The 12,817-nt window shown below is 35.4% G+C and overlaps 2 protein-coding genes across 2 annotated transcripts; one reads left to right on the top strand and one right to left on the bottom strand.

Moving 5' to 3' along the window:
- Nucleotides 1–1,998: 1,998 nt before the first annotated feature.
- On the top strand, nucleotides 1,999–6,113 carry LOC106300752 (probable galacturonosyltransferase 15). The gene is made up of 6 exons (XM_013736958.1): nucleotides 1,999–2,571; nucleotides 3,112–3,155; nucleotides 4,225–4,386; nucleotides 4,618–5,202; nucleotides 5,290–5,592; nucleotides 5,683–6,113. The coding sequence occupies exons 1-6, from the start codon at nucleotides 2,352–2,354 to the stop codon at nucleotides 5,965–5,967; spliced, it is 1,599 nt and encodes a 532-aa protein (XP_013592412.1). The 5' UTR covers nucleotides 1,999–2,351; the 3' UTR covers nucleotides 5,968–6,113.
- Nucleotides 6,114–6,272: 159 nt separating this feature from the next.
- LOC106300753 (agamous-like MADS-box protein AGL1) lies at nucleotides 6,273–10,189 on the bottom strand. Its single transcript, XM_013736959.1, has 8 exons — nucleotides 9,755–10,189; nucleotides 9,171–9,402; nucleotides 7,299–7,380; nucleotides 7,089–7,150; nucleotides 6,907–7,006; nucleotides 6,791–6,832; nucleotides 6,681–6,722; nucleotides 6,273–6,591 (listed from the first exon to the last, which is right to left on the bottom strand). Exons 2-8 carry the CDS (start codon nucleotides 9,395–9,397, stop codon nucleotides 6,400–6,402), a joined length of 747 nt encoding a protein of 248 aa, XP_013592413.1. The 5' UTR covers nucleotides 9,398–9,402; nucleotides 9,755–10,189; the 3' UTR covers nucleotides 6,273–6,399.
- Nucleotides 10,190–12,817: the final 2,628 nt, after the last annotated feature.

Genomic DNA, 12,817 nt, shown 5'->3' with positions numbered 1-12,817 from the left:
AATCTTAACGTCAAATAAAATGAAACATATGGAGACAGAGGAGTATAAATGTATAATAGGTTAGTTGTGAATTTCAGATAAGATTTTGAAATTTTTCGGTTGCATGAATAATTGAATGTAATTTCCAAAGTTATCAACTTGTGTAGGGAACATTGGCAAACGCACTACCAATACATGCAGAAACGACAACGTGCTTGTGTTCAAAATAATTAATCTCTAAAATTGAAATGATTTATGTTATCCAAAATAGCTGACTTTTTTTTTGAGCAACAAATAGCTGACACACTTGTAGTTTATATCCATTTTGGCCACACTTTGTAGTTTATATTATAAGATTTGGTTTTTCTGGCCACACTTTGGTTCTGAAATCTTAATGTTCATTTTTCCATATCGAACAATAATGACACTCAACAGAATGCGAAATCTATTAATTTATACCCTTCAAATTGACCTAGACTTTTAGTTTGTAAACCTACATGACCACATGTTGTAGTTGAACCATTGAAGTATATAATCTGAAGTTATGTAATTATTACACTAGTTCAAATAACCATTTAAAGTCTTATTCCATATCATCACTCGTCTTAAATCCATATCATCACTTGTCTTATTCAACTACAACCATTCAAATCATGAACAAGAACACAAAACACAACTTAGGTGAACATAAATGCCTGACAATTCACACCACCTAGGCAGAAAACAATACTCCATAGCATAGCACGATATCACTCAAGTTGTCTGAGTGCCCTTCCTATTGTTATAATTACACATAATTAATAGTCTAATGTCTTTTAGAGTTTGGTAGTAATCTTGTGTCTTTTAATTACTGCAATTACCTAAATCCTCAAAACTTGGTTAACTACCTACTCCATTGCCATAAGTAACAGAGCAATTAAAGGACGGTGATCTCCAGGAATAGCGCCCCATTAAATTCCATGTGGGGGCTCCCACACTCGAACCCCCTCTGCTATGTGTCGGTGTGACTCCACAAAATAACAAAATCAATTGTGGAAGAGGACATTCTTGTTATTTTCTGCTGCAATTACACTATCTATTTATAGGTAAGTATTTATAATTTTATTTAGTCCTAATGTTCTCATAATCCATTTTACTGAATAATTTATCTATTAATCGTTGAACTCAGGGGCGAATCTAGACAATTTAAACAATGGGTGCATTACGGTGATGAAATAATAAAATTGCATATAAAAAAGATTGAACCTTGGAAAGTGAGAATGCACAAGCTACTTTTTACCATATAAGCTACTATTTTTACCATATAAACTACCATTTTTTGATGTTTTACATACAAAATTTAAAATTTTAATATAATTGAAGGTGCACATGCTCCCACGCCCTATAACCTGCCTTCGCCACTGGTTGAACTAATATTTATTTTTCGAAAATAAGTACCAACTATTAATCTAATTCAAAGAAATATAAAAAGTTAGTATTTGTTTTAGCGGTTCAGTCGTGTTTTATTTCAACAAATAAACACACATTTTATTCATGTTCAATTATCTTAGTTTAATTTCTACCGAAAGTTAAATATTAAATTGAGCTTTTGTCTGATCTTAAATTAATTTTTGTCAGTAAACTATTACTACTTAATTATTTTTATTTCTACCCTGAAACTGTATATAAATTAGTATATATTATATATTATCTTTTATAATTTATGATATTTTATTTAAAAGCAGCATAAATAATAAAATTTTCTTCGAAAACTATTATTAAAAATATAAATTAATTAGTTCAACCAATCATTAAAAATTATAAAATATAAATGGTCAAGCAGTTTTCAATTAAATCAAAGCTAATACAGAAAATCAAAATATTTTATATTTTTAAACCAAAAAAAAACATTTTATATTATTATATCTACACAGACATTTATATATATGGGATAAATTCCCGCTGAATTGAACGCGGCTTTGGTTTTGGCTTTTTATATTTTATATTATTCCTTTTCAAAATATTATAAAGAATAAATCTATTATGATGGAATAATATTGGTGAAAATATATACATGTGTCGTCCCCTTGGCTTGCTTCTTCAGAAAATCATTTTTGAATGTTGTTTTTATTCCCATCGTACTACAAGATCAACACCCTAGTCCCTCTCTCGCTTTCGCTCTTCGTCGAGTCTCGTCAGTCCATCCATCGATTGTTTATCCAAATTCTGGATTCCCGTCTGTCTTCCATCTTCAAGCTTCTTCATCCGGATCCCTCGTAGGTTTTAGGTTGTTTAGTAAAGTTTTGTTTTCAGTGTCGGAGATCTGGAAAACAGAGAGTCGTGGTGTGTTAACTGTTTTGGACTTGATGGAAGTGGAGAGACAGTGAGAAGAGATGAAGTTTTACATATCGGCTACTGGGATTAAGAAGGTTACCATATCGAATCCCGGCGGAGGTAACGGGAAAGGAGGCGGAGGATGCGCGGCGGCGCGGAGATTCTCTGGTCGGACGTTGTTACTGTTGCTGCTGGTGCTAGCGATCGTACTGCCCTTTGTTTTCGTTTGGTTCGCGTTTCTCGTCCTCGAATCCGCCTCCGGTTGCGATTCTCCACTTGGTACTATACTTCCTTCTCATTCTTTCAAATAAAGATTACTATTACATTTGCCCAAAAAAAAAGAAGATTACTATTACATTTTGATTTAATCGAAAACTCGAAATTAAAGAAAAATAACATTCACCTATAGTTAAACATAAAATAGTATTACTATATATTTATATTGGGGATTATCATTTCAAATAATATTTATATATTTTAGAAAATAAATTAAAGTGAAAACCGCCATAATTTTTTTTAAAAAAATTGAGAAGATGTGAATTAAAAATGGTCACCTTAATTAATTATTTTCAACTTCCAGACTAATTTTAATGTCAATGGATTTGGCAAATATTTAGTACAATATCTTGTCATGGTGAATTTGTTGCTGCAAAGTGTGAATTTAATAAATGTTTGCCTTTGATTTGGATTATATCATTAATATATCTTCGTATTGAATACCATGTGCTTGTGATTCTTGTTCATGTATTAATTTTTCGTATGATTTGTAAATTTAATACTATTACTCTTTTTTCTTCTTTTGACTCTGTGTATCCTCAGATTGCATGGGACTGAGACTTTTCAGTGGGGGCGACACATCTCTGGTAAGCTTTTTGTATTACTCTCCACTATTAAATACTACATGATCTTCATTGTAAATTTTTATGTCGGCAAATGTTATACAAGTATATCGTATACGTTAAGATATTTTTCATGTGATTATTTCGGTTTAGTAAGCTTTTTAATCATTAACGTTTATGATGGGGGGGGGGAACAAATTCAGCACTTGCCATAGTGCTGCTACTAAAGAGAAAAAAAAATAAAAAATATGATTTGTGTGGGGGAAAAAGTAATTTCCAGCTGTATTACGTTAGTGTTGCTGGTGTCGTATAGTGAGCCTTCTTACCTTGTGGATACGTGATCATTTCATGTCATTGTCTGAGATGAAAGTAATAATAGTCTTAGGGTGAATGGTGATTTGCTCCATTTTCTTGTCCATGCAATGACTTTTTCTCGTATGATTTTTTACTTTGATTGAAACAGACACTTGTTAGATTTTTCCTCTTTTTATCTTGGTAAATATAGAATGATTTTGACAGATTCATTTTTTATTTAATGCCGTTGAATAAACTCTGGTCTGATATCAACATGTGTGATTGTCGGAAACGAGCCCACAAAGTGGTTTCTTGTCATCTATTTACCTTTCTTACTTGATTAAAAGTTAGAACATAGCATGCCCTAGAGATTGTCTAATTAGAAGCTTCACTGAGTGAGCTAATTAGTTTTAGCGAAGGGAACAAATATATTCGTAGACTTTAATTGGATTGCTATAGATGCCAAAACCAACGTAGTAAGACATCACTTGGATATATGCAGGAGTTTCAACTTTCCACTCAGTTTGCTAACATGTGACGTGGCAGATTAAGCTGCCACGAGAAAATCAATAGCCACTTGGTTTCTTTTTCCTTTATACGTAGCAACAAATAGGAACAAAGAGAAACGAGACAGACGGATAATTCCAATAGATGACTTGAAAAGGCTTTCTTTCGGATCAAATGCACTGTTTCCCTTTTGTTGTTTTGTGTCATGAGTTGATGTAAAGACACTTATGGCAGCTTTTTGGTTAGCAAACAACTCATTGTATGACAAATGCGTGTTATGTGCCTCTTTCAGAAAATTAGCGAAGAGTTGACACGAGCGCTAGTGGAAGAGACAGGTCAGGACGGTAATGGGATAGGAAAGAAGGGCTCATTGGAGTCATTTGATGAACTTGTCAAGGAGATGACGTTAAAACGCCGTGATATAAAGGCGTTTGCTTCCGTGACTAAGAAGCTAGTAAGTCTCTTTCTAGCTTCACTCTTTAAAAAAGTTTCTGACCAATACTCTAGTAGTGTCAGCTTCGGTAAATAGTAAGATTATATTTACTATATCAACTATCTCAAAAAAAAAAAAAAAATCATGGGTTAGATGACGGTTGTTGTTGTACGTTAACCTAGTGGATGATTAAAGGTTTTTTTGTTGGAGTTGATCCTGAGCATGTGACATTTTGTTCTTTTCAAATTTCAGCTGTTGCGGATGGAACGTAAAGTCCAATCAGCGAAGCATCACGAGTTAGTGTACTGGCATTTAGCTTCCCACGGCATTCCCAAAAGCCTCCATTGCCTTTCCCTCAGGTTAACGGAAGAGTACTCTGTCAACGCAATGGCTCGAGCGCGTTTGCCTCCACCTGAATCCGTTTCTCGTCTGACCGACCCATCTTTTCACCATGTCGTCATCTTGACCGACAATGTTCTGGCTGCCTCTGTCGTCATATCTTCCACTGTACAAAACGCTGTGGATCCAGACAAGTTCGTCTTTCACATCGTTACAGATAAGAAGACCTATACCCCTATGCACGCTTGGTTTGCTATCAACTCTGCTTCGTCACCCGTTGTGGAAGTAAAGGGTCTTCATCAGTATGACTGGCCTCAGGAAGTGAATGTCAGGGTCAAAGAGATGCTGGAGATTCACCGCATGATCTGGAGACGTCATTATCAGAATTTGAAGGACTCTGATTATAGTTTCGTCGAGGGTACTCATGAGCAGTCCTTGCAAGCTCTAAACCCTAGCTGCCTTGCTCTTTTGAATCATCTTCGCATCTACATTCCCATGGTAAAGTCTTTTTTTCGTCCACTCAACTCTTCTCTGAGTTAAAAAAAAAAAACCTGATCTGTTCTCTTTTCTTTTTGGACCGCACAGCTTTTTCCAGAGCTCAACAAGATAGTGTTGTTGGATGATGATGTAGTAGTACAACGTGACCTTTCGTCTTTATGGGAAACGGATCTCAACGGTAACGTTGTTGGTGCAGTTTTTGATTCATGGTGCGGAAATAACTGTTGCCCTGGAAGAAAAAACAAAGACTATTTCAACTTCTCGCATCCTCTCATCTCATCAAACTTACGTCAAGATGACTGCGCTTGGCTTTCTGGTATGAATGTCTTTGATCTCAAAGCTTGGAGACAAACCAATATCACAGAAGCTTACTCCTCATGGTTAAGACTCGTGAGTATATATATATATGTACATCAATCTCATTTCTCTTCATGGTATCTGCACTTCAACTTGGTTACACAAATCTTGATTTGATTACAGAGTGTTAGCTCTGGACTACAGTTATGGCAACCAGGAGCTTTACCACCAACCCTACTTGCTTTCAAAGGACTCACACAGTCTCTTGACCCATCATGGCACGTAGCTGGACTAGGATCTCGATCCTTTAAGTCCCCTGAAGAGATTCTGAAATCTGCTGCGGTTTTACATTTCAGCGGTCCAGCTAAACCGTGGCTAGAGATTAGCAACCCTGTGGTGCGATCTCTCTGGTATAGATACGTTAACTCTTCCAACATCTTGGTTAGAAAATGTAAAATCATGAACTGATGAAAAAAGAAACGGGCGATAAAAGGCAATACTAGGAGCTGTATGAGAGAACAGAGGGAAGTAGGTTTAGCCTTCAGCCTCTGCTCATAGTTCTCTCATGTCCATATATACTAAAGAGTAATATAGAATAAGGACATTAAACTAGACTTTATGAATATCTAGTTTATTCTGTGGGGCCAGTATACCCCTCTATAATTAAAAAAAAATGTAGTTTTTTTTGTGATCTCAAATAGTATAATGTATTTTGTTTAGTTATAGCTACACATCAGAAGATAGATGTTTGTAAGTTTGTATCTTTGTAACACTTGATTTATTTATGTTATTATTATTGGAACCTAAAAAACTATGCATGAGAAGAAGTTACTCTTAGTGTCTTTCTCTGAACAACCGTTTTGAGGGGAAGAAACAAGTGTTTTTTTTCATGTTTAAAACTTAGACAAGTTGAAGAGGAGGTTGGTCTTGACCGGAGAAATGTAGATTCGGTTCAAGAAGGTTAACCGGAATATAGTTCCGGTTATAATGCTGTGACTGGTCATGGGAAGATAGACCGGGTTCGTAAACCGCTGTTCCTTGTATTACACTCGAATCCTGCTGCTCCGGATTCAATCTCGCACCTTGTGATATCTGCAAAGACCGAACATCAAAGTTTGGTTTGTTACACACGTTATCTTCTCGGGTAGGCGATGATGTAAAGAAGAGAGATTTAGACTAACCTTAGCTCGCAGGTACATGTTATCGTGTTGCAACTCCATTTCCTACACGATTTATAGGAAACTCAAAAACCTAAAAAGACGGTGCAAGATATGGAAGAAACGTTACTTACCCTCTTCTGCATATACTCTATCTCTGCCATTAACAGCTCATTCTGCGAGATTTTCATTATAAGAGTAAGAAAACTATATAAGTTATAGAGAGACAAAGAGACGTTAGGGTAAGTACCTTCTTGGATCGGACACGGTTGATTCCTTTTTCAAGACGTCCTTCGAGGTTTTTGAGTTCCTTGAAGTTCAAGGAACCAAGTGATTCCCCAACTATATGCCTTTCATTTCACAACATTAAATAATCAAAACAACATCAATAATAGAGAAGTAGTGATCAAACCAAAAGACCGTCTTATTTACCTGTTAGAATTTTGAATGTCACGAATCTGCCTCCGAAGCTTAGAGGCTTCTTGCTGATAGTACTTCAGAGTTCCATGCATACAAACACCAAAACGTTTCATGAACCCATCCAAATTTTTTTAATTTTTTTTGTAACGTTAATTGGTCATCATAAAAAAAAGATGAGAAAAAGAAAAAGAGAGGGGGAATAAAAGAACTAAAGAACGGTACCTGAGTATTAGCTTCGGTGACAGAAGGAGGGTTAACGGCATCGGAACAAGCTTTCTTGTATCTTTCAATTGTACCCTTCACGCTAAAAAGTTGGAGAACCTATTAGATTTAATTTAATAAACATACTCTTAAACATAGTAAGTACTGTACTTTGATTAGGGTTTTTGAAAGTTTATTTTCCCGGCCAAAAACCTTAAAATCGACAAGAAAGGAATGTGTGGCTTTGAAGTTTGGACCAGTCTCTGATTGCCAGGATGATGAAGAGAATTTCAATCAAACATATTATGTCAGGCTGAAGTATCATATTTTTCCAAGGTAATTTACATCAAATAATAAATGGCTGCTAATGCAGTTAACTAAAGTAAGGATATAAGTGTGAAAAATGCAGCAATGTACTCAGGTTGCGCTGGTTCCGAGTAAGAAATCACCTAGTGAGTGTTCCAGTGTGTTACTAAGATGCATTGTTGCATGTGTGGTCAAATTGGTGTGGTCAAATACTTTGTACTAATTTATCGGTTAATGAAATAGTTGACGTTGAGACAAAATAAAAAGTAAGGATATAAGTAATTAAGTATTACACTAGTAGTATGATTTCAAATTGGTAATTAGGAGGAGTACACAACAACGTCCATGCATATTATATGATTCAATTTCATCACAATATGCTTAAAGGATCAGTAATTTTTTTAGAGATAATAACAAATAAATGGAGCTCAGAATGCCAGAGCTTCTCATTGGCCCGTACAATTTCGAGTTCTGACACTTCTCCGAGTTATCTCCCTCTCATTAATATATCCAAGGACTACATATGTATACATTCAGCAATGGCTTATGTATTAATATCAATATTATTTTTTCAACAGACGATGAGTGATTTCAATGTTAGACAAATTAAAGTCATGTGTGTTTATTGTTTAATTTGAAGTTCTTCGTCAACTACTGTAACAAAAGATGTATATATGAGACAAAAAGATATATGCGACTTGTGAAGAGAAATTAAGAAATCCCATTATTATATGTTAAACCTTATTACAAATCCCATTTCTAGATCAAATATATATAGATTGTAGCAACTCATTTTAGATTAGAAACCTAAAAACTGCATTTATATTGTTATACATAATCCTCTCTAACTACATCTTTGGTAAAGTTAAAAATAAATGTAAACAATCGGTTACATATTATATATATACAGTTTTTTAGAAAGAGAGTTGAAATTCTGAACTTGCATACCAGGACAATTTTATTTCAGCCACATATTATATTTCTCAAGACCAACTCAAGAATATGAAATTTTCAGTTTTCATTTGCCTTTGGGGGGCTAGATTAAATAATTATAGGGATCCCTAGCTAGTGACAACTGATCATTAGGCTCTGTCCCAAGTTACACTAGACAGAGGGTTACATAAGTCTTGCATATTTATATAATATACATGCTATTTCGTGTCAAGAAAGTACCCAACTTGTTTACTGATTAAACCCTAGTATTAATTTGAGTAAAGAAATTTCATGGAGAAGCTGGCATGCATCAGGTTTCAATGATTTGCAGAAAAAGAGTGACACCAAAAAAGGCTAACGAGAAGGCTAACTAGAAGTTGAGAAGACAAGACAGCTTTCTTCCTTCTTCATTATTTGCTTACACAAACACACACACACACATAGTTATGGTAGCTCTAGAGAGATATTTAATTTAGGAAAACAAGAAAACCCAGGATTTTGTTTTTTGGCATGGGAAAAAAACCCAGGATTGTAAATTAACAAAAACCCTAATCTTGACTCGACAAGTCACTTCTCCATACATTTAACTAAGATTTTCTTGTAGTAGTAATAAACCAAGAAAGCAAAGATCAAGAAGGTGCAGGAGAAGCGTACCTGTTGTTGGCGTACTCATAGAGACGGCCACGAGTCGAGAAGATGACGAGGGCAACTTCAGCATCACACAAGACAGAAAGCTCATAAGCTTTCTTAAGAAGACCATTGCGTCGTTTACAGAAAGTTACTTGACGACTTGTTGTGTTCTCTATCCTCTTTATCTCTATCTTCCCTCTTACTAGCTTCTTGTTACTCTCTGCGTCGTGACTACTCCCACCTTCCTCCATTGATTCTGTGATATCACCAGATGAATAAAATAACATAATAAGAGGGAGAGAGATTGATCAGAGCAAAGCTTAATAAAAAAAAAGATTGTTATAGAGAATATAATTAAGATTGATGATCAAATTAATCATTTTGCAGATCAAGAATAACCAAAAGATAGATCATATGATTTGGGTACAAAACTTAGGTTTAGGGTTAAAATGATCAAATCTCTTTGTAAACAATAATAAATAAACATATCAAATCTAGGTAACAAAGGATCAGATATTGAATTGAAAATGAAAATGAAAAGAACTCTGAATATAAATCTTGTATATTAGAGTTATTCTATATAAATTGTATAATATTCAGAACCGTACCTGGGGTTTAAAGATTATGATAGATCAGCACAAAGGAGAAGTGGGTAATGAGATATTGTTCTTGAAGAGATACTATATATTATTATTGATCTCAGTATCACTTAACTGCTTTTTTTCTGCTTTTCTAATAATTGTCGTTTTTGAAAAATACATCTCTCTTTCAAATTTGGTTTATGATCAGTTTCATTTGAAGGACTATTTTTTGAAGGTATTAAGACCCCACTTGCAGAAACACAGAAGTTTACAAGTTTTTCTTAGCTGAAATATATTTATACATATATAAAAAACAGATAAATTATCTACCAATTGTCAAAACGGAAATACTCGACAGCTATATAACTCACACTTTTTATTCTCTATACATGCATATAAATAGATATGAATATTTATAAATTATAGGAACTGAAACTGAAATTGAAATTGAAAACTAACTAAAGAAAAAAGAGAAGATGAGTAGTAGGTGGTGGACATTGAAGGAGGACCATCCAATATATTTCATGAGAAAAGGGAAAAGGAGAGGGATGGGGCTCTGTTTCACATCAGAACCATCTTTTGGAAACTCCCTTTTTATGGTAATCTTTCTCTCTTTCTTTTTAAACACGTCTGCGGTTCAATTAATTAGATGCTCCTCTCCGTATCTATCTGTGTGCATATTGAACCTAACCAAGTCTAACCATAACCTAGTTGAATTAATTCAACCAAACTGTAGATAAACTGATAACTTCTAGCATTCTAAAATATTAATTATTGAGATACGTAATTGGATGATTATTATTGAGTATTGGTGCTCTGTTTATATATACAGAGAAAGAGTAATACAAGGAATGTAATATACAGAGAATATACAATAATGATTAGAGAGTAATCAAGGAGATACTAACGGCTACTTGTATAGACTTTCTATATAAGCTAATACACCCCCTCAAGATGGACCACCGGAGGAAAGACCAATCTTGATAAGGAAGCCTTCAAAACGCGGTCTTGAAAGAGGTTTGGTTAACACGTCTGCTAGTTGATCATGAGTGGAAACATGGGAGACTCGAACTGTCCGGTTTTGAACCTGTTGTCGTACGAAGTGGTAGTCGAGGGCTAAGTGCTTCATTCTTGAATGGAAAACCGGGTTGGCTGTTAAGTATGTGGCACCCATGTTGTCACAGTAAATAACTGGTGTTTGTTGAGGTGGAATGCCAAGCTTCGTCATGAGGGAAGTGATCCAACAAAGCTCTGCGGCAGTGGATGGAACTGATTGATATTCTGCCTCCGTAGAAGAACGAGCAACACCGGTTTGTTTCTTTGAGGACCATGCAACAGGATGACTTCCGAGATAGACAATGTAGGCTCCAGTCGATGTATAGTCGTCCCTATTCCCAGCCCAATATGCATCTGTGAAGGCATGTAAAGCTGTACTTGTCTTTGTAGGGAAGAAGACACCATGCGACATGGTTCCTGAAAGGTATCACAAGACTCTTTTGATAGCTGTCCAATGTTCTGTTGTGGGACGATGCATGAATTATGAGAGCTTGTTGACTGCGAAGAAAATGTCTGGTCTTGTTAGTGAGAGGTACTGCAAACTCCCAACCGCAGTTCTATACTGTGTGGGAACATCAAGTGGCATGCCCGAGGACAACGAGAGTATGGTGTTTGGCACATCAGTGTAGATATTGGCTTGGCATTCATCATATTCATTCTCTGGAGAAGATCACCAATGTACCTATGTTGAGATAAATGCAATCCATGAGATGAACGAGTAAGCTCAATGCCTAGGAAATACGATAAGTCTCCTAAATCTTTAATTGAAAAACGATGAGAAAGGGAATCGATAAACCGGTTTATGTGAGAGGTGCTGTTTCCGGTGATGATGATATCGTCGACGTATACCAGCATATAGAGCATAACACCATTGCTGTTGCAGATGAAAAGAGAAGCATCCGCAAGAGAATTTTTGAATCCTGATTGAAGTAGGAATTTGCGAAGCTCATTATACTAGGCCCTTGGAGCTTGTTTGAGTCCGTAAATGGCTTTACGGAGTCTACACACAGCTGTGGGATTGTCTTTATCAACAAAGCCTGGTGGTTTAGTAATAACAAAGACATGAGCAGAAGAGACAGTATGCAGATCAATACTTTCTACTTCAGAAATAATTTGTGATGAAGTAGTAAAAGGAAACACAGATTCATGAAAAATCACATGACGAGAAGTATATATGCGATTTTCAGTTCTATCTAAACACAAGTATGCACTTTGTGTAAGTGAATATCCAAGAAAAACACAAGGTTTTGACCTATCATCTAGCTTGTGAGATGCATAGGGTTTGAGCCAAAGAAAGCATAAACAACCAAAAATGCGCAATTTATGAAAGTTCGGAGCATGACCATGCAGTTTTTGAAAAAGAGTAAAAAAAACTAAGTTCTGCGTAGGCATTCTATTTATGAGATATACTGCTGTAACAAAAGCATAAGTCCAATACTCTTTTGGGATGGAGGCATGCGACATTAGAGCCAAACCTGTTTCGACAATATGTCGATGATGTCGCTCAGCAATACCATTATGCTCAGGAGTATGTGGAGGACTTATCATATGTGAGATGCCATGCAAAGAAAGAAATTTAGCAAGGCCAATATATTCACCCCCATTATCAGAGTATAGTGTTCTAAGCTTATGTTGAAATCGATTTTCTACTAAGCTTTTGAACTTGATGAATACCTCATAGACCTGTGACTTTTGTTTTAAAGGGTACAGCCATGTGTATCTTGTAAAATGATCTACAAAAAAGACATAATATTTAAAACCATCAATGGACATAATGGGAGAGGACCAAACATCAGAGAAAACTATATCTAAAGGATGTTGAGACTGTAAAGTAGAAGTGGAAAATGGTAACTTATGCATTTTATTAATTGAGCAAGCAGAACATGGCTGAGCCAACAAAAAATTAGAAGCAATGGGTAAATCAAACTGAGAAATAACTTTCTGAAGAATTGGTAAAGCCGGATGACCTAAACGAGAATGCCAATCCGTAAGAGTAGTTTTAACTATTGAAGCAAAAGCAAGAGAAGGTGGAGC

This window comes from Brassica oleracea, chromosome C6, assembly GCF_000695525.1.
Source record: "Brassica oleracea var. oleracea cultivar TO1000 chromosome C6, BOL, whole genome shotgun sequence".
Classification (NCBI taxonomy): Eukaryota; Viridiplantae; Streptophyta; class Magnoliopsida; order Brassicales; family Brassicaceae; genus Brassica; species Brassica oleracea.
This window is presented reverse-complemented; position numbering and strand designations above follow the sequence as displayed.

What these genes read in the sequence shown, in the direction of transcription:
- LOC106300753 (XM_013736959.1), bottom strand. Translation starts at nt 9,397, where the DNA reads ATGGAGGAAGGTGGGAGTAGTCACGACGCAGAGAGTAACAAGAAGCTA. An exon ending in GACATTCAAAATTCTAACAG is followed by an intron (nt 7,007 to 7,088) that starts GTAAATAAGACG and finishes GTGAAATGAAAG; the next exon opens with GCATATAGTTGGGGAATCAC. An exon ending in ACCGTGTCCGATCCAAGAAG is followed by an intron (nt 6,833 to 6,906) that starts GTACTTACCCTA and finishes AAAATCTCGCAG; the next exon opens with AATGAGCTGTTAATGGCAGA.
- LOC106300752 (XM_013736958.1), top strand. Translation starts at nt 2,352, where the DNA reads ATGAAGTTTTACATATCGGCTACTGGGATTAAGAAGGTTACCATATCG. An exon ending in CGGTTGCGATTCTCCACTTG is followed by an intron (nt 2,572 to 3,111) that starts GTACTATACTTC and finishes GTGTATCCTCAG; the next exon opens with ATTGCATGGGACTGAGACTT. An exon ending in ACTCCTCATGGTTAAGACTC is followed by an intron (nt 5,593 to 5,682) that starts GTGAGTATATAT and finishes ATTTGATTACAG; the next exon opens with AGTGTTAGCTCTGGACTACA.